General features: G+C 45.3%; 1 protein-coding gene across 1 annotated transcript in view; it reads left to right on the top strand.

The window, feature by feature from the left end:
• Efl1 (elongation factor like GTPase 1) overlaps positions 1–19,186 on the top strand; it is a 125,544-nt gene extending 106,358 nt beyond the window's left edge. The window contains exons 18-20 of the mRNA XM_052762949.1: positions 1,025–2,004; positions 13,814–13,998; positions 18,844–19,186. Of these exons, the coding sequence (XP_052618909.1) occupies positions 1,025–2,004; positions 13,814–13,998; positions 18,844–19,032 (1,354 nt within the window). The 3' untranslated portion in view covers positions 19,033–19,186. The remainder of the gene's footprint in view (positions 1–1,024; positions 2,005–13,813; positions 13,999–18,843) is intronic.
• Positions 19,187–20,998: the final 1,812 nt, after the last annotated feature.

The following is a 20,998-nucleotide window of genomic DNA, read 5'->3' as shown; positions in this document are numbered from 1 at the left end:
ATAAAATGTTGGAAACAGAAAGAAACCTAGGATGAACTGTCAGAATTCAGTTTCCTTCTGGAATAAATTTCCCAGGGAAGGCATCATTCTGAGATTTCAGAAAACCAGTATAATGTGTTTGTCCATGCACGCACACACCCACATGCAGAGGGAGAGTGCCCCAAAGCTGGAATGTGAATTGACAGTGGCAAGATTGCCCGGCAGAGCCAGTCCATGCCAGCTTATAGCCGACAAGAAAGAAAGGGACCCAGTGCCATGTGGAATGGCGCTTTCTGAACTTGTGCCAGATTAGGGTTGAGCCCTGTGCTCTTCAGTACTGCAGACACTGCCGTGTGAAGCTGTTTAAATAATACTGGTTAAAATCCAGTGACATTGAAAATTCAGTTCCTCAGCAGTACCAGTCACCTCTCCAGTGCTCAGACATAGTGTAGCTATTCACAGTTTTAAATAAAATTGAACGTCTGTTTCTTCTGTGGCGGCACTAGCCACGTTTCCAGTGCCCAGCCATCCCAGAGAAATAGAGAGCTTCCTGTGATTGCAGAAAGTTCATGGTGGCATGCTAGTCTAGACAAATTCCTGGGCCGTTCTGGCTTGGTGTGAGCCTCCTTGTTAATTCGGGATGTCTTGTGCAGCTTGGCTCTGACTAGTGCGGGTCTCTGTCTCTTCAGAGTTGTAATCGCCGGGCTCTTCTCTAGACTCAGGTCTGTCAAATTTGATTCCAAACAAGTCATCCTATTGCAGTATTTATTTTCCACTCAAAATGGTCTTACCTAAATAGATGGTTTGTTTGTCTTCAGAAGAAGAAAGCAGCGATGGCCAGCACAAGCCAAGAGCTCCCTAGAGGTACCTTCCCCTCAGAGGTTGTCTCTCAATCTGAAATGAGAGCACTTTGTGAATTGAAATAGAATGTAAATTACAGGCCTCTCATAGAAAATGGTTTTTATGTTTCTGAGTTTTTCCATTATCTTTACGTGTGATGCAAGGCTCTGATCCTAACTATCTGTTATTTCTCTTGATTTCCTAGGTTTGCAAAGATTCACATCAGTGTGTCTGAACCCATTATTCCATTCAGAGAAACAATCACAAAACCTCCCAAAGTTGACATGGTCAATGAAGAAATAGGCAGACAGCAAAAAGTTGCTGTCATACACCAAACAAAAGAAGAGCAAAGCAAAATTCCAGAGGGCATCCATGTTGACTCTGATGGGCTGATCACCATAACGACGCCCAATAAACTAGCCACACTCAGTGTTCGGGCCATACCTCTTCCAGAAGAGGTCACTCAGATTCTGGAAGAAAACAGTGACTTGATTCGTTCCATGGAACTTTTGACATCCTCCTTGAATGAGGGCAGAAATACCCAGGCGATTCATCAGAAGACCCAAGAGAAAATTTGGGAATTCAAAGGGAAACTAGAGCAACACCTAATAGGGAGAAAATGGAGGAACACTGTTGACCAAATCTGGTCATTTGGCCCAAGAAAATGTGGGCCCAACATCCTTGTCAGTAGAAGTGAAGATTTCCAGAACTCAGTATGGTCCGGCCCAGCGGGCAGGGAATCAAAAGAAGCCAGTAGATTCCGAGACTTTGGCAATAGCATTGTGAGTGGCTTCCAGCTTGCAACCCTCTCTGGCCCCATGTGTGAGGAGCCCCTCATGGGTGTCTGTTTTGTTCTAGAAAAGTGGGAACTAAATAAATGTGCAGAACAAGGAGCAAGTGATAGACATAACCAAGAACAGTGTGATCTGGCAGGAGAGGGACAGGAGGAAGGTAAAGCCCGTCACAGTGGAGATGAAAACCAAGAGCAACAAGATGACTGCTCCAAGCCCTTTGAAGACACTTCCGCAAAAGGAGACCCTCCCGTCACTGACTGCTATGGACCCTTCTCAGGGCAGCTGATTGCCACCATGAAGGAAGCATGTCGCTATGCTCTGCAGGTGAAGCCTCAACGCCTGATGGCAGCTATGTACACATGTGACATCATGGCCACCAGTGATGTCCTCGGTAAGAAGGGAAGGTGAAGACAGAGAGAGGTGCTCTGTGTCTTAAACCCACTTAGTTTTTTTAATTTAATTAATTACTTTATTTATTTTATATCCTGACCACAGTTTCCCCTCCCTCCTCTCCTCCCATGCCCTCCCCCCACTGCCCCTCTGTCTTCCCCTTCCCCCATCCACTCCTCCTCTGTTTCTGTTTGGAAAGGGGCAGGCCTCCCACAGGTATCATCAAAGCATGGCACATCAAGTTGTGGTAAGACTAAGCTCCTCCCTTGTATTAAAGCTGGGCAAGGCAATCCAGTATGAGGAACAGGTTCCCAAGAGCCAGCCAAAGCATTAGGGACAGCCTCTGTTCCCATTGTTAGGAGTCCCACAAATAGACCAAGCTACACAACTGCCACGTATAAAGAGAGGGAATGCAGGCTCCCTGGTTGTTGGTTCAGACTCTGAGTTCCTATGAGCCAGGTTAGTTGTTTCTGTGGGTTTTTCTTGTGATATCCATGACCCCCCGGCTCCTACCATCCTTCCTCCCTCTCTTGAGCAGGATTCCCCAAGTTTGGCCTAATGTTTGGCTGTGGGTCTCTGCATCTGTTTCCATAAGTTACTGGATGAAGGCTCTCTGATGACAATTGGGGTAGTCACCAATCTAATCACAGATAACCAGTTCATATTACGTATCCATTATTGCTAGGGGTCTTAGCTGGGGTCATCCTTGTAGATTCCTGGGAGTTCCCTTGCATCAGGTTTCTACCTAACACCAAAATGTTCCCCCCTCTCCAGTCATCTCTTTAGTACTCTTCCCTCTCCATCTACCCCCAACCTGATCCCTTAAGTTCCCATCCCCACTTGCCCCAGTCTACCCAGGGAGATCTCTTCTATTTCCCCTTCCCAGGGAAATCCATGTGTCCCTCTTGGGCCTTGCTTGTTACCTAGCCTCTGTGAGTCTGTGGATTGTAGCATGGTTCCTTTACTTTACAGCTAATATCCACTTATGAATGAGTACATGCCATGTTTGTCTTTCTGGGTCTGGGTTACCTCACTCAGGATGATTTTTTTCTGGTCTCATCCATTTGCCTGCAAATTTCCTGAGATCATTGTTTTTAACAGCTGAGTAATATTCCATTGTGTAAATGTACCACATTTTCTTTATCCATTCTTTGGTTGAAGGGCATCTAGGTTGCTTTCAGGTTCTGGTATTACAAATAAAGCTGTTCTGAACATAGTTGAGCAAGTGTCTTTGTGGTATGATTGAGCATCCTTTAGGTATATGGCCAGGAGTCATATAGCTGGATATTGAGGTAGATTGATTTTGTGAGAAACCGCCATATTGATTTCTGAAGTAGCTGTACAAGTTTGCACTCCCACCAGCAATGGAGGAGTGTTCCCCTTTCTCCACATCCTCTCCAGCGTAAGCTGTCATTTGTGTTTTTGATCTTAGCCATTCTGACAGGTGTAAGATGGAACCTCAGAGCCGTTTTGATTTGTATTTACCTGATGGCTAAAGATGTTGAACATTTCTTTAGGTGTTTCTCTACCATTTGAGATTCTTCTGTTGAGAGTTCTCTGTGTAGGTCTGTACCCCATTTTTTAAATTGGATTATTTGGTTTTATGAAGTCTATGGTTTCTTAGATTCTTTATATATTTTGGAGATCAGCCCTCTGTCAGATGTGGGGTTGGTGAAGATTTTCCCACTTAATATTTTGTTGAAGCTATATCATCTAATTTACTAAAGAATTGAGTTTTTTAAAAACCAGAGACTTTATATATTAAAATCTTGAGAGGGGAAATACACAATTACTAAGGGCCTTTTGCAGCAAATGTATGTTTTTTTATATACTTTAAAATCTTTGATTAAGTTTGAATTGATTTGTGTGTATGCAGGGCAGGAGATGTAGATCTAATTTCATTCTTCTGCAGTTGGATATCCAGTTTTGCCAGCACCATTTATTGAGTAAGCTGTCTTTTTTTACCAGTTCACGTTTTTGATACCTTCATCAAAAATTGGATATCCTTAGCTGTGTTGAGTTTATCTCTGAGACTTACATTCCATTGGTCTGCATGGATGCTTCTCTGTCTGGTGCTATGCTGTTTTGTCACCATGGCTCTCTAGTGTAGTTGGAGATGGTGTAATGTGATGCTCTACTTGTGTTCACAGATAGGTTGTTTGGGCAGTCTGTGGTCTTTCGTATTTCCATACACATTTCAGGATTGTTTTGTCTGGCTCTGTGAAGAATGTCATGGGAATCTTGATGGGCAGTACATTGAATCTGTAGACTACTTTGGTCACACCCCCATCTTCACAGTATTTCTTGTACAGTCTGGGAGCATGGAAGGGCTTTCCACCATCCGGTGTCTTCTTCAGTTTCTTGTGTCAGCATCTTAAAATTGTTCTTGTAGAGGCCTTCTACTTCCTTGGTTGAATTTGTTCCTAGACTTTTTAAAAGCTATTATGAATGAAGTATTTTTTGTACTTTCTTTCTTAACAAGTTTTGTGGTGGATGGTCTGCCCAGTAAGGATATAACCCAGTTTGGCAGCCCCATCCCCACCCATTACAGCACCTTTGTCCCTGGAGAATAAGCATTTCAGCTTGGTAACCAGGCCGTCCTTACATGGTAAGAATAAGCCACCATTCTTGTCCACATAGCACAAAGGGGATATTGTGAATTCTCAGCCCTGAAGAAGAACCCCTTGGGCTTTCTAAAGCCTTTTAACTACAGCTGCTGTATCAGCTCTCCTGGTTTCCCTCTTGTTAGAAGCAGCAGCATTGGGGATCTCAGGAGATGTGGAAGTGGGGTTCAATGTGGCTGCTCTGGTGTTTGTTCAATGCCATTTCCCTTGGGCTTATTTTCTTTAATAAAAGGGGAGAAAACAGGGAAAGTAAGTGTTTGTGGGTTGTGAAAATTGACGTGAGAACACTTAACACCGTTCCTCGAAGTGTCCCGGACACAGTAGATGTCTTTTTCTCTAGGAATTGTGTAACTGTGAGTGGTGAAGAGAGTATACAGGATGAAAGTTAGCTGGAGAATTTATTGTCTCTCCTGGATGTAAGGTCCTTTGAGTCAGTACAGTCAGTTAATTCCATTCTAAGTAAGTTTGCTTTACTGATTAGTTCCCAAAAGAAGAATCTGAGGTAGGTTTGTTTGTTTGTTTTCAAAAGAAATTTAGACTTGTATCACAATAAAGTTCTTTGAGACAAGCTGGATGTCTGTAACGGCATTTCAAAACAGCGTGACCAAACGAGTCAGGTAGATTTCGTCACAGAGACTCCTGGACGGCAGTCCGTCCTGTGATGGAGGTCTCTAAGGGGGCTGCACACAGGTTCCTCCACTTCTTCTATGGTAGCATACCCACCGGCCCCTCATCAGCCTGTCACCTAACTAGTCTGTCCCCAGACATTAGTCTGCATTTCCCTTGAGAGCCTTCTTAGAGACAGAGGGGTCCCCAGAAATCCACAAAGATGACTCCACTGTAGACTACTGGCAATGGTTGAGAGGGTGCCTGAGCTGACCTACTCTTGTGATCGGATGGCCGAACACCCTAACGTTCATGATAGAACCCTCATCCAGTGACTGATGGAAGCAGATGCAGAGATCCATGGCCAAGCCCCAGGTGGAGCTCCAGGAGTCCAACTGTCGAGAGAGAGGAGGGATTATATGAGCAAGAGATATTGAGACCATGATTGGAAAAAGCACAGGGACAAATAGCCAAACTAGTGGAAACGCATGAACTGTTAACCGATAGCTGAGGAGCCCCCATGGAACTGGACCAGACCCTCTGGATAAGTGAGACAGTCCATTAGCTTGAACTGTGTGGGAGGCCCTCAGGCAGTGGGACCAGGACCTGTCCTTGGTGCATGAGCTGGTTTTTTGGAACCTAGGACTTATGAAGGGACACTTTGCTCAGCCTGGGTAAAGGGAAGAGGGGACTGGACCTGCCTCAACTGAATCTACCAGGCTGGGCTGACTCCCCAGGGGAGACCTTGCCTTGGAGGAGGTGGGAATGGGAGGAGGATTGGGGGGGAAGGCTGGAGGGTGGGAGGAGGGAGGACAGGGGAATCTGTGGCTGATATGTAAAATTAAATTAATTATAAAATAAAAATATTTATTAAAAAAAGAGAGAGAGAGATGGAGCTGAAATCAAGAGACAGTGATTCCTTCAAACTCTTGAGAGCTCTTTTACTTTGGCAGTCTGGATGCCACATCTATTTCTGAATGTCTGGCAATGGGCAGCTCAGCTCTTCCCATATTAGACAGCATCTCCTTCATTGAGCATAAAGTCAGTCTCCTGCTCCGTTCAGCCATATGTGTACCACTTCTCTGTAGCAGTGATTCTGTATTTGAGAACATTAGTTCCCTACTCAGGAGAAAGCTACCTGATCCTTCCGCTGTTCTGTGGTTTTGTGCCGTTTCACTGTTCAGTGGTCCTTTGAACACATTTCACTTGGTCAACATCCTTCCTAAATAAAGTAGCCATGTCTGAACCCATCACCCAAGAGACCCGCCAGGAGACAAATACTGCTACCTCTCATGTGAGTAAGCATTCTTCTCATGAAGTTTAGGGATTGAGTCTTATTGGCCCATTTTTGTTCTCCAAGACATGTCTTCCCGCTGTTTCCCCAAAATCAGGATCCATACTGTGGTGATTGCCTAGACTGTACAAAAATTGGGTAATCTCATGACCTCTTTTATTTATGTATCAATAATCTGAGTCTATATAATTTTCTTGTTAGATATTACATAATAAGCAATACAACTGTACAAAAGAGAAAAATGGCCAAAAACTAAACTCAACACATGGCTTCCTTTTCCTTTTTTTTCATGTGTCAGTCAGCAGTCAGTGAATCGGGTGTTTGCATGAGGCCGAGTCCCTCATGGCAGCACTGCTCTGGTTCTCTGAGAAGAGAGGTCTTTGCTCACCTCTCTCTCTCTCTCTCTCTCTCTCTCTCTCTCTCTCTCTCTCTCTCTCTCTCTCTCTCTCTCTCAGAATGGGGTCGTGCAGGTGTAGAGAAGGGAAGCTTTCTTGAGGTCCCCATGAGCCTCATGCCAGCCCTGCCCAGATTGTGGCCACATTCCTTGTTTAGGAGCAGTGAGAAGGCCCTTCCGTGATGTGCTGAAGCTTTTATTTTGATAGGTTCCACTTATTGTAGGCGTGCTGGACACTTAATCAGTATCCTCCACTCACTGTGTAAAAGTTAGCTGTGGGCTCTGGCCTCTTCCTTTCCGAAGGATCATTCATTGTTGATGTGTTTTTCTTTCTCATTTTGCCATTCTTTCCTTGGCGTTTGTTGTCCTGTGCCTGGTTGACTTGGGTGCTTGTTTGTTTTTCTCTCTGTGTTTGAAACGGTCTTTCTAAAGTCACAGTCTGTAGTCCTCCCCTGGGCCTCCACCACTCAGATAAGAGAAGCACGCTTCCTCCCCAGATCCCCATCAGTTCTCCTGAGCGTTCCAGAAGGCACGGCACTGGCCGTTTGTCTTCTGCACAAAGCTGTACCGCTAAGCTGCATCCTGGCTTTTTGTCCTTGGTTTTCTGAAGAGACAAGTTTACAGCATAACATGGAAGCAGAGGCAGCTGTCCTGTTACCAGGTTGAAAGTCGCGGCAAACTGTCTGGTCCCTGGAAACCACACCCGGCTGTGTGTGACTCGCCCTCCCTAGAATAGTACTCCAAGGTTCCACCTGTGATCTTGTTCTTTTATCTTCTCGGTGGCACACCTTCCCTGGCTGCCATACACAGTTGTGTGACTTCCCAGAGCCAAATGCCTGTCTGGACCCAGGTCTTCCGTGTGCAGCTCTGTATTTGGTTTGGTTAGAATAGACATCAGTCTCCACGACCAACATGCTGCCACCCCACCATCATGAATGCTTCTGGATCCTTTTACCCTTTCCTCTCCTGAACCGCTTTGAAGTCTGGTTCCTGGAGCATCTCCCCTGAGACCTGTTCTCCCCTGGCATTTGGGGCTCTTTGATATGGACAGCTAGGAGTTCAGGGTCCATCAACACAGCTGTTGACATGGTTTTTCTTTTGTTTTCTTCTTTTTCTTCCAAACTCCACAACTTCAATGGAAAAAGAAATGGAGAAACTTACCCTGTTTCTAAAGCCTTTTCCTTCTTGCCAGGATCTCTGGGGATCTTCCAAGATGACTTCAGACTCTGTTGACTGTTCATTTCAATTCTCTAAGAATCAACACAAAGAGATTTTAGGTACTTTTTATTTAGCAGGATGAGTTTCCTTGGTTTTTTACTTTTTTTTTTTTTACCATTTTTTCTTTTATAGTTTATTTATTTTTATTTTATGTGCATTGCCACATGTGTTTTGTTTTGTGTTTTATGTGTTTTGCCTGCATGTATGTGTATGTGAGGGTGTCAGATCTTAGAGTTACAGACAGTTGTGAGCTGCCATGCGGGTGCTGGGAATTGAACCCGGGTCTTCTGGAAGAGCAATCAGTGCTCTTAACCACTGAGCCATCTCTCCAGTCCTGGTTTTTTATTTCTTAATTCTTCCTGTACATATTATTTAAACCTATCCTTTACATGGATAGAATTACATATGATCAAAATGGGAAACTTTGTAGGAAAATACTCATTTCCAGATTATTTTATCTTGGAAAAAGATCCCAAGAAATACTCTATTTTACTTTAAAAAACACTTTTCTAAAGGTATCTATGGCTCTATTGTTATTGTTTATGCATGAAAATTCCCTCAAATGGGCTTGTTTGGCCATTATAAATACTGTTTACTTTGTCGTGTGACCAATCATTTGTCTATCTTTGTCTTTCTTCACACCTGTTACTTTTGTCCGACAGGTCTAGAATTTTAATCACAGCTATGATTATTGCTCTGATTTGACACGTAGGAGTCAGTGTTGGCATTGTTAGAGCATATGCACTTGAACAAGCTGGAAACATCCTGACTACCATTGTGCTTGTAAAGCCCTTTTTTTCCTCCCTTCATTTGAAGTCCTTTGTGTGTTTGACCAGCAGCTCATCATTTTCAACAAGGTCTTGTTGAGCTGCATGTGTTAATCCTTAAGTCAAGCACGATTCTTGCCTTGGCAGAGGAATTAAGGAGACAAAGTTTAATAATACTAAGTGAGTAGAGTAAAATCCAGTTGTTGAGTGTACTGGTTTTCCAATGACATGTTATGAGAAATTAGGATTAGTGGAATGGGAAAGAGGGTGGGTCTTTCCAAAGTGATAGGATGTTGAAATGGGCCTGGCTGGACGGAATCATTCCAGGCTCAGCCAGCATCTGCTGCTGTGGCACACAGACGAGTCCAGCTGAGCTGATGCTCGTTCCTGATTGGCTTTAGGAACCGTTCAGTCTCCCTCTCTCAGCCCAGATACTGTGCTGGTTAAACCCCTTCAGACTGACACCGAGTTAACTGTCCCGTTGAATTGGGGTCCTTAGCTAGTCCTCTCAGAGAATGTTCCTCTGCCAGTTCCGTATCCCCTCCTGATTTGATTGTGCCTTCTGTGTCGGAGGTAGTTGACAGTGACAGTACAAACAGGAAGCTGTGCCTGGAGAGTCACGGAAGACCTTCCGGGGCCAGGTCAGCCTGCCAACTTCCTCGAACCCTGTAGCTGAACTTGTTTGTAGTAGCAAGCAGCCCACAAGCCCAGCATGTCTGCAGCTTGCTTCAGCTCAGCTTGGTCTCATCCACCCTGTTAGCTCCATTTGCTTCATGTCACATTCTGGGAGCCCAGTGACAGAGCAAAGCTTTCGTGTGACTTTATTTGTAAGACTTAAGAAATACCCACAGTGTCTGTATGTCTGTGTTTATGTTCGAAAGCTGTCCACATGTATTACCAACAGTTACAGAAGTCAGGAGAGGAAAGAAAAAACCTTGGAAATCAGCCTTCTATTTTCCATTTTACTTATTTATTCTTTTATTTATTGTCATCCCTTTCCTTGGAACGTTGTGCATAGGTATGACTTTATGGTATAACTGATTTAATATTTTTACTTTACTATGTTCTTTTTAAAGCATCCCTCTCTTTGGCCACTTATTCGTAATTTTCATTTTAACCTCTGCATAATTCCTATGAACTTGATGTGCTATAATTTACTGACCTATCACCCCCCATTTGGAAATTCATCATTTTGTCTTTGTTTGTTATAAGAGAAAATATGCTGTGATCAGCTACTTTCTTTTCTATATTCAGAAAGACAACAAACCTTTCTTTGCCTCCCATCTTTAGAGATTGTAGATTAATCTTAGTTGTTACATTAGATGAAAGTGCATGTTAAACTGTAATTCATGAAGACAGTGCTCCATGGAGCTGCACGGAAAGAGTTTAACTTTCAGTATCAGACAGTACAAGGTGTTCGTGAGTGTCCTTGAATCTGAAAAGAGTGTTTCTAGGGTTGGACGAAGATGACAGAGTCTAGGTGAAGGAGCCGTGGCTGAGTGCAAGTCTTCTGACATACGCTGAGCTGTGAGCAGTTCATTTGGGCTAGGAAAGCACACAGCTTGTGCTCTATGCACAGGAGCTGAAGTCCTGGTAACCACCAGGCCAGGTATAGGCTGAAGCTGGGCTATGCAGTGTGGTCATGATCCAAACCCTTCCAGCTGATTGGTTGTTGGTGTTTGCTTTTCCTGAAGCATTTTCTCATGGTGCCATCCATGGAACATGGGGTCTGACTGCACATGAACAAAGGAAGGACCGCCTGGTCTGGTGCTCCTGTGTCAGTGAAGAGATAGTAGAGCATTTACAGTTAGCAGCCTGGGCCAGAAACCCTGTTGATTTCCTGTGACAGCAGTAGCAGCATTAGAAGGTGTCTCAAGGCTTCTAAGCTTTGGGCACACCCATCACAGGAGCCCAGTGATTGTGGAAAGTTTTATTATGATGTTTCCTTTTCTTCGGTGACCCATCACTATGCCTCAGTTTTAGGATATAGTTCTAGTAGAATTAAAAATTGAATGGCTCAAAAGTACATGATTAATTACATTCAGTTTCAATTACAAGTATTGATCCCAACTGTTGGTATGGCCCCCGGAGGAGAGGACTTGCCAGCCTGAGCAGCAGCAGTCAACAGTTTATCCTCATTAACCCTTATCATGGCTCATTTGCCCCAGTTTCCCTGTCCTTTCTGACACCCGATGTTTCCTACTCACTTTGATAGACTACCTTAATTGTTTTCTGAGCATGTGGGGCTAGGAAGAAAGCTCAGAGGGTGTAAGCGCTTGCCCTACAAGCCCAAGAACCTAAATTCCAATCTCTAGAACAAACGCAGAAGCCAAATGTGCAAGCATCTGTGATCCCAGAACTTCTATGGAGGGAGCGGAGGGAGAGACACTAGAAGCCCCAGAAGCTCATGGGCCAGCTAGCCTGGTGTACACAGCGGAAAAACAACAGATACCCTGCCTTAAACAAGGCAGAAGGTGAGGACCTACTCCTGAAAGTTGTCCCCTGACCACCATTCCAATACTGTGGCACGCGCGCGCGCGCACACACACACACACACACACACACACACACACACACACAAATAACGAATAGAATGTTTTTCTTAGAATAAGATAAAGATGACTAGTTCGTGTATACTGGGTCTTTTCTTAAGGGCTGTGTGTGTGTAAGAGAGAGAGGAACTGTGCTCGCAGAGAGAGAAGCTATGTAGCAGAATGGAGATTATTTAATAAAAGTAATAGTTCTAGCTTTTTCACCATTTACAGACTGGTCTTGAAATACTGCATTATACGAGGCAGGTAAAAAAGCCGTATCGGTTCAGGTAGGGAGACGGCTGGGCTACAGCAGGAAATTCACAGTCTGTCACGGAGCACTAGACCAGAAAGCTGTCTTCATGTGGCTAAAAGGCTGGCTTACAGAAGAGGGATCACACATGCCCCACATGGTAACGCTAGGGCGGTGGGCAAGAACTTCAGGAGAGCTTCAGATTTTAGGCTCAAGACTTGTCTAGCTGTCAAAGATAGAAGGGGCTGCCTCGGAGCAAGCAGGGTTTAGGAAATACATGCCAAATTTACCTGACTCATCGGGTCAAGTTTGCTGAGCCTCAAGAGTTCCCTCCAACTCACTGTCCCATGATTCTGTAGCTGGCATTCCCAGTAATAATGACAGAGCAGGGCTATCCCTAGAACTTGGTTTGCCTCTTGGGCTATCCCTGGAACTTGGTTTGCCTCTTGCACTTGGACTTGAGTTTAGAAGGAAGTCGGCTCCACCGTGATGTGCAGTGGTCATTGTCAAGTTGGGGTGGGGGCAGGTGAGAGGTCCAGCATAGGTAGAGTATTAGGAATATCCCCAAGACTAGCTTACCACAGAAACAATATGTGAATTAGTTCTCTAAGTGAATGAGGCTTCACAGAATACTCACACCTTCAGGAATTACAGAAATAAACAATGGTAGCCCGGGAGCCAGGTGCAAAAGGAAGACTTGGCAGAGGCATACCCTTCAGAGGTCTCCAGTGCCGCAGAGAGGTCGTGAGAGTGCGGTTGAGAAGTACACTGGGTAGGAGCATAAACATTAGCATCCAACTCCAAGAAGCAGTTTAGTAGAGCCCAGAGCTGCTCAAAGAGCCTGGGTGTCAAAGAGCGTTTGAGGAAGAAGTTTGAAGCTCCTGCTTTGGAAATGTGGGGGAGGGGAAATGGGCGCAGGCGGGGGGTCGTCAGACAAGGGGAGAGAGTGCCTTCTGCAGTTAATAGAAGGGCCGCTGTCTTAATCCTCTCTTCTGCCCTTGTCCCCATTGCCCCTTCCTAATTACTGGCTGCAGAGGGAATCTGCAGGGAAGGTGTGAGGCCATGCTGCTCTGTGCCCTCAGTTCCTGGGTTAAGAAACAAAGATGGGTGAATAGAGGAGGCTGCACCAGTCACATCCCCTTGTACTGAGAGAAGGTCAGACCTCAGTTTAGGTAGGCTTTACCTCTGCCAGCTGCATCTGCACACTTCCACATGCGCAGATCTAGTGAGCATACTTGCCAGCTTAATTGATCTGTTTCTCTCAATCCGTTCTGCTTACTAGTTGAAAGGATGCCCTGAGCACCCGCAGACATCTGTGTAAGATGCCACTCCTAGAGGCAGATGTGTCCCTCCTGAATATAAGGCCAAATCTCACCTCCAAGCAAATTATAACTGTCAAGCAAGAGCAGTTGCTAAGTCTTGTTATGACACTAGAGATTGTTACCAGATAGTAAAGACTGCAAGCATGATCCATCTCCAGGAGAACAAAATGCCCATGCTCAACACCACTTCAATATTATCGAGCAAATATTTACATGAATGTGGCTTTTGATTGGTGTAAAAATGCCATTGCTAGTCACTTGGTTACTGAACTCAAATGGTCTCTGTCACCATTCGGGCATCATGTTAAGACTACACATAATTGCTAATGCATTTTAATATTGTAAGATTCCAATAACATTCTTCTCATTGGATTTCATACCCAATAACTCTGCTTGTAATTCCAGATGAGTTCCTTAGACGTCATTGTGGGAATTGTCACTAGGGGACAGTTGGGACTCTTGTTATTTTTTATATGTAATTTGTTTTCTGATTTTGCCCTTTTAATTAGCGGTTAAATAGTCTTTTTTTTTTTTTTTTTTTTTTTTTTTTTGGTTTTTTGAGACAGGGTTTCCCTGTGCAGCTTTGCGCCTTTCCTGGAACTCACTCTGTAGCCCAGGCTGGCCTCGAACTCACAGAGATCCGCCTGGCTCTGCCTCCCGAGTGCCCAGCGACATGGTTTTTCTGTCAGGATTATTGAGAGCATGCTGAGCCACGGCTGTATCCTCACTGGACGTGTAAATCACTGTGGCTTTGGGTCAGGTGGTGATTGGTCGATGAACTTGGGTGTTTTGGTTTTGCAGGCCGAGTCTATGCTGTGTTGTCAAAGCGAGAGGGCCGAGTGCTTCAGGAAGAAATGAAGGAAGGGACGGACATGTTCATCATCAAGGCTGTGCTGCCCGTGGCGGAAAGCTTCGGCTTTGCGGATGAAATCAGGAAGAGGACCAGTGGCCTGGCTAGCCCACAGCTGGTGTTCAGCCACTGGGAGGTGAGATGCAGCCCCGCCCTCCCTAGGACTGGCCTTCCCTGGAGTGGTGGCCCAGGCAAGGGGCCCATGAAAGCTGGCTGATAGCACCAATTTGCCTTCTCTTTATGATGTAAAATTGGAGAGACAGAACATTTAATCCGTTTTCCTCCTGCTGCAGATGGATATTAGGTTAAAGAAAAATGACAGCTGTTTTGAAAGTGAACCTTGAAGGACTCTCTTCCCTAGAGGGTAGGAGAGTGGGGAGAAATTCTTCCAGCATTTGGAGGGGAGAACTCTTGAAGGGGGGGTCTGCAGATTGTCTCTGTAGTCTTCTGTCGTTCTGCGGACTGGGGTTCTGTGGCTTCCCCAAGAGGAATGGTGTAGCTGGCACAGCCCTTCCAATCCACGTGTGTGGATTCAAGTGAGCAGCAAGTCCTGTAATCACAAGGGGACACTTAAAGACACGTTGCGGGGAAGAGCAGTGGGTTGTGAGTAGAGTGTGTGGGAGGGGTCCGGGAAGCCGTCCTGAAGAGGTCCTTACAGGAAAATTAGCAATTAACCAGCAGAGAGAACGCTTGATCAGAAGAAGCGCAGGCCAGCCCAGGAAAACTAAAAGAAAAAACTAAAGCCACAAACAGAAGTCTTTTAAATGAAAGCCGAAGAAAGGGTGTTTCCAAAAAGCGGTTTTTCTATTGTTTGTAGGAAACCTAAGTAACCTCAGTTCACTTCTTTATAACTTGGGAGAAAACAATGCTGTTGTCAGCTAGGCCTACTTTTACATATTAATTCTGCTGCTTATTTGGGCAAAGTGCAAAGACATCACTTCTGAGATAACTTATGTCAGAACCTCACCTCAAGCTCCCTTGCTGCTCAGAAGAGGATTTCCTTTTTACGTCCTCGTCTCTCACTTTCTCTAGCCTGATGACGTTCTTTCTCTAGGACCTTTTAAACAGAGAGCTTAAATTTAGATGATTAATGAAGAGTAAAAATAATCGAGTAAAACCATTCTTTCCAAACTGAGATTTATGATCAAGTAAGCCAGCCAAGACTGGTGACATGGGAGAAGCTGGCTTTGGACAGGGCACATGGGATTTTAATTCAGCGGGCCTGTCACCTGGATTGGTGTGAATGCACTTTCCAGTCCAAAGCCCTGGGTGGTCTGCTTTCCCCTAGAAACCGTAAGATCCTTAACGCTCAGTAGAAAGAAGCTGAGTACCTGACTTAGCTGCATTATTTAGTTAGTACAGACTGCATTTCAAATGATTTTTCTATGACGTTTCTCTTGGGTTTTTGCATTTTTGAGTACTAACTGATGTTTTGATGGTTTCCTTCATTGCCTTCCTCTCTGTATCTCACTGTGTAGAAAACAGCCCTAAGAGATTTACATCACCGTTAACTCTGAGCTTGTAGGTAGTCTTTCCCCAGTTATCCAGAATTCTGGCTTTTCAGCCTGGGTTTTGGTTTTAACACTCAGTTTTTACATAAAACACAAAGCAGTGAGAGGCAGAAGTAGATTTGAAGTGGCAGTGCCTGAAGATTGGGACTGTCTGAAGATTGGGATTGACACAGGGCAGCACAGCCGAGTGTTGTTTGTAACGGAGTGGATGGCTCCACTTCTGAGTGGTGACCTTGAGAGGTGCAGCACTGGCCTCATCGGGGCTGCCCTTGCTAAACAGCTTTCAGAACTCAGACTTCTGCTATCACAGGCGACAGTCGTCCATCTCACAAGGGTGGCCTTGGTCAACACCGCCACAGAAAACTGGGTTTAGTGTCTCTGAACTGAACACAGCGTGTTAGGTACATAATGCCTGGGACTGTCTATAAACAGAGCATTCAGAGCTATTGTACCGGCCTCACCATTGGATGAGTGATACATCATATAGTCTATTTTTGTTTTAAAAGCTTGTGAAAGGAGGGAGACACGAAGTTTCTCAGGATGGCCATGAACTTGCTATGATATGCAGCGCAGCTGGCCTTGAATCCCTGATCCTCTGCCTCTGTGCCTCCGTTAATAAGGTGACATGTTTACACCACCAGGCCTGCCCCCCCCCCCAAAAAAATTTATACTGAGTCTTTCTTTGAAGATGATTTTATTGAGCCTCTTTAAATTTTTATGAGTGGGTCTGGGAAGAAGGCTCAGGGGGGTCAAAAAGCTTGCTGTGCAAACGTGAGAACTTGAGCTCAGATCCCCAGCTCCAGTGTGGAAAAGCATGTGTGGGTGCACATGCCTGTGATCCCAGCCCTGGGAGAAGACGATGACGACGGCGGGCAAATTCTGGCTCATTGGCCACTACCCTGGCAAAGACCAGTACCCATTCATAGCCATGCCCCGCCCCCACACACACACAAAGAAAGTTTTCCTTCATTTCCTAACTGGCAAATATGTTATGGAGAAAAAATGCTCTAACAGAGGCATCCCAGAACACAGTGGCCACGCAGGCCAAGGGTATTTCTCCTTCTAGTCTGAGAAGGCAGTGCAGAGCTGGCGTGTGGCTCAGAGTGACAGCCCATGCTCATCCTGGCTTTCCTTGATGGCCATAGCTGCATCCCAGCCAACAGGGCTGGGGCTGAGGAGGAGGGCCCACTCCTCCCCTATAGCACACAATAGAGTTTGCTCATACTACTTCATCCATATCCATCACCCAGAACCAACCATATGACCACATCAAACAAGGTCCTATCTGAGGAAGCTGGGAAATGTAGTCTTTAACTAGGTCAGGAGTCCACAAACTGCTGCCCGTTGTCTGTTGGAGTAAATACAATTTTATTAAGAATATAGCCTTACCAGCTCACCCAGGTAGTTTCTGTAGCTGCTTTCAAAAGAGTTAAATAGTTAAGATAGAATATTTTTGAGGTGTGTCTAGCTCTTACAGAAGTATCCTTGTACCCCCAAAATCCATGTGGCCATGTGTCCATCTGTCACAACAGAAACAGGAATGGACACTGTATAAGAACAAGGTTTGCCAGTGGGTGAGTCCTTACACAAGGGCCATGGTGAGTTTTACTGTCCTTTGTGTCTCCGAATTTTTTCTTTTTTTGAGTCTGAATTGAACTTACACTCTTAGTAATGTTTAAAAAAAACTAGTGTCTGGCTCAGCTGCAGACAGTTATTTTTAAAAAGGCTCTTAATTAATTTTAGAGAAAATTTTTGTGAAGAAAATGTCTGTCCTGGTAATACCTTCCTTCTGTCCTTCTCTTGCCACCTGCCATGGTCCTCGTTCCAAAGGTTCAAATCTTTGAAAGTCTAAAACGACATTGTAATTGAATGCTAGTACCCCCCCACACACACACACACATAAACACTTATGTAGGTTTAGAAATAGCATGCTTGTTGAGATCTGCCTTCTCACTCCAAGGATTTTTCTCATTTGTGTTCTGGCATACCATGTAATTTACAATCAAGAGCTTTTGAGAGAAAGTGCTTCAGAAAATAGAGAAAATAAAATTACAGGCATTTTCCACGAGGAAACCTTTGAAGTCAGCAATCACATAATTTCTTTCTAAGTTTTAGCCTTCCATGGAAGGGGGAAGAAAAGGGGCTAATAACAGACACACGAGAAAGTGTTCTCAGCAGGTGTGCACATGCATGGCAGCCTAACCCCAGATCCACCGCTTGGTCCTGAGGTGACCCTGTGGGAGGCTGGTGAGGAAGGCGGGACCGGAGGAGCTCCCGAGAGGTTACGTTGTGTGTGGTGATTCCCACCTGCCTGACCCAAATGAAATGGAGCTCCTAAAGCTTTCCTCACTAGGGGTATGTGTGAGTGTGTACATGTTTGTATGCATATGTGTGTATACACACATCTGCATGAGTGTGTGTGTCGTGTGCACAGGTGTGTATGCTCGTGTGTGTGCCCGCACTTATGTGTCTGTATCTGTGTGTTGACTGGGCCACAGCTCTCACTTGGGTGCCTTCCTGTTAGTTAGAAGGTGGTATACACTTCTAACTGTTGAGTTGGAAAAACTGATCTGAGGATTGAGCTCTGGGCAGTCAGGTTCTCTGTGAGCCAGTGAGGAAGAAGCACCCTTCCCTCCATTCTCTGCTCTGTGGTCTAGAGAGACCTTTCTGTAGTTCCAAACTGGACAGCTCTCCCGTGTTGGAGGGTTTTGTTTTGTTTTGTTGACATGTTGATGCTGGTAGCTTCAGGACGTCCACACAGGTGTGAGAGAGGTGAAGGTAAAGGGCAGAGGCCCCGTGCAGGTCAGACTCAGCACACAGCAGAGGATCATATAGCCAAGACCCTCAAGGAGTCCCCAAGGGAAGAAGTCGGTGCATACAGACAGCAGCCCTGGGAGCCTCTAGGAAAAAAACAGCCAACCTCAGGTGTCTTTAGTGGAGCTTCCAGCTAAACAGGACCCATTACACAGAAAGTCCTGAGTTCAGTCTTCACATAAACCAGACGTGATGAGACACATCTGTAATCACAGTGCTTAGGAAGTAGAGGCAGGAGCATCAGAAGTCATTTTCAACTACTTAGTGATTGCTGATCCATGATGGGCTACATGATAGGCTACAAAAACAAAACCAAGACCGTGTTCACGTAAGTTGATCATTATTAGAGACAAAGGCCAAATTAATGAAGACATATTTAGATACGTCCTATCAGGATAACTTTCTCATTTTCATTAGAGATGAAGCCATTTTTTCTTGCTTGTCTTATGAAATGACTCCATGAAAAGCTAGAATGGCAGGTGTTACAGGTTTGTTGAATCTGCCCCCACTTTGTCACAGCTCCCGTAATTCTTCACATTTGTATGTTACCATTTTAGGAAGATTAAATGTCCATTGCTGAACTTGCTTCGTTAGCCAGAGACTGATGAAATTTGCCATCTGCTCACCCAGCCTGTCCTGTCACCTTCCCTTACAAGGTCATTCCCAGTGACCCCTTCTGGGTGCCAACCACTGAGGAGGAGTACCTGCACTTTGGGGAGAAGGCAGATTCCGAGAACCAGGCCCGGAAGTACATGAATGCCGTGCGGAAGCGGAAGGGCCTCTATGTGGAAGAAAAGATTGTGGAGCATGCGGAAAAGCAGAGAACGCTCAGCAAAAACAAGTAGCTAAAAGAAGTAGCTACAGCTGGTGGTGGGCCTTTTCTTTCTAATGAATTAACAAGTACTATCAAGGGTATAATTTGGGAAAAATCTCATTTTGATAAATGATCTACGTGGGTTCACTTTCAATAATAAACCTGGTCTATATATTTTAAAGGCATCAGAGAACATACTTTCAACGTGTTTCTTTAATTGATTCTGGTTCAGGGTTAAAGGTGATTACATTGTGGAGAGTTATTGCCACCACCCTCAGCTGTGAGGTGTGTGCTGAGGTCAGGGTGGTCCCTGGTGCTATCACTGTTGGGCAGACCCCGTGGGCAGGGCTGCATCCCTCAGACCTGAGCAGCTACTCGGTTCGTATTGGCCAAGCATCCGTCATGCGCTGTGTGCCAGGGATGTCCTCCGGTGAACTTCACCTGGGTTTCTGACTTCATCTCAGTTACATCAGTGGAGGACCACTTACTCGGAGAGCAGCTGCTTTTTCAAAAGTGCCAGTCAGCTGCAGTGTTGGCTGGCAAGAGCAGCCCGCTCCAGCCTGTGCTGTGTGCTCCTTAGCAGAGGACGCTACTCCTTCCTAAATTAGTGTCAGTGAGCATTGTGCCCTGCCCTTTCTGTTTAAAAAGGAAAGGAATTTCTGTGATTGCCGTTCCTTCTTAAACATGCCAAAGGGCTATAAGCTAACGTGCACGGAGTCACTGCCATTATTTTAAGTGGTTTTTTTTTCTGTAGTCTCAGTTGCTTTATTTAGGGTGATCCCCACTTAAGGAACAAATGCAATTTGGTCAAAAATCAATCCTATAATTCCTGATATTGCATAATAGTTTTATAGCAACATGAAGGATTCCTTATCATAAAATTACCACATCTAACTTCATTATTGAAATATCCTTAATGGTGTTCTTAATAACCTGTGTCAGTCTTAATACTGGTCGTGAACATTTTATCTTTAATCTCCAGAGCCTTGGCATAGAGCTGGTCATGTCTAATTGACCCAGACTTTAGAGAAAGTATTCGTAGATAGCTCGCCGTCTGTTTAATTTTAACAGATAATGGTATCTGAATTAACGTAGGAGAATAGTATCACGTGTTGGTTTATTTAAACACTCTGATGATAAGAAAAGCTAGCTCATTGACTGATAGCATCTGTAGATAACATCATTCAGCAGGGCTGTGGCGTGTTCCCTTACCCTCTACACTTGGTCTGTATCTAAGAGAGGGGCTAACCCAGAGTGATTTGGGGCTCTCCCTGCGGTTCTATTGAGCACAGAACTGGGGCTGGTGTCAGGATGATAGAAGGCCGATTTTCCTTCCCCATACCTGGGGGACACACTAATGGGCAACACAGAGCCGCAGAGAGACCGGATCAGGGGTGGGGCTGAGCTGCCGCCTAACCCCGCCCCCCAGCTGTAGTAGCCCGAATGGGGCCTCTAGTCTGACACACTGTCCCTGTCTGTAACTGCAGAACAAGACTGTGTTACTGTGTGTCCCGTGCTGGTCCTAGATTCTAGCCTTGACCTGTTAAGTTCACTGGAAGCAAAGCCAGAAGCTTGCGTGGGCGTGGGAGTAGTCCTGTGAGCACTGCCTTCTCAGACTCGTGTCTGAAGAGCTCTCAGAGGCAGCAAGGAAGGCTAGCTGGAGAAATCACAAAACCAGGCCTGCTCTCAGCCTGCCTGCTCTCAGCCTGCCTGCCATAGCTGCTGCAGAACCTGCCTCCCCTCTCAAATAGCACGAAGACCTTCCAGACAGTTCCAGAGAGAAGGCATGGGTCAAGGCAGTTGTGCTTCTGTTCAGAGCAGACATAGGGCCAGGCTCGCTGCATTTCCCAGCCAGTCCTGACCAGAAAGAGCAGGGCAGGAAGGTTAGGAGGGACCAGGCTCTGGGACTCAACTAAGGAAGGAGTTAGTAGCAAGCAGCCCCAGCCCTCCTCTTCTTGGGAGACTAGAAGGGGCTTGCTCCTTGGAGATAGCCTCTG

The sequence above is a fragment of the Peromyscus californicus genome, unplaced genomic scaffold (assembly GCF_007827085.1).
Source record: "Peromyscus californicus insignis strain IS unplaced genomic scaffold, ASM782708v3 Scaffold_4__1_contigs__length_199733344, whole genome shotgun sequence".
Classification (NCBI taxonomy): domain Eukaryota; kingdom Metazoa; phylum Chordata; class Mammalia; order Rodentia; family Cricetidae; genus Peromyscus; species Peromyscus californicus.
This window is presented reverse-complemented; position numbering and strand designations above follow the sequence as displayed.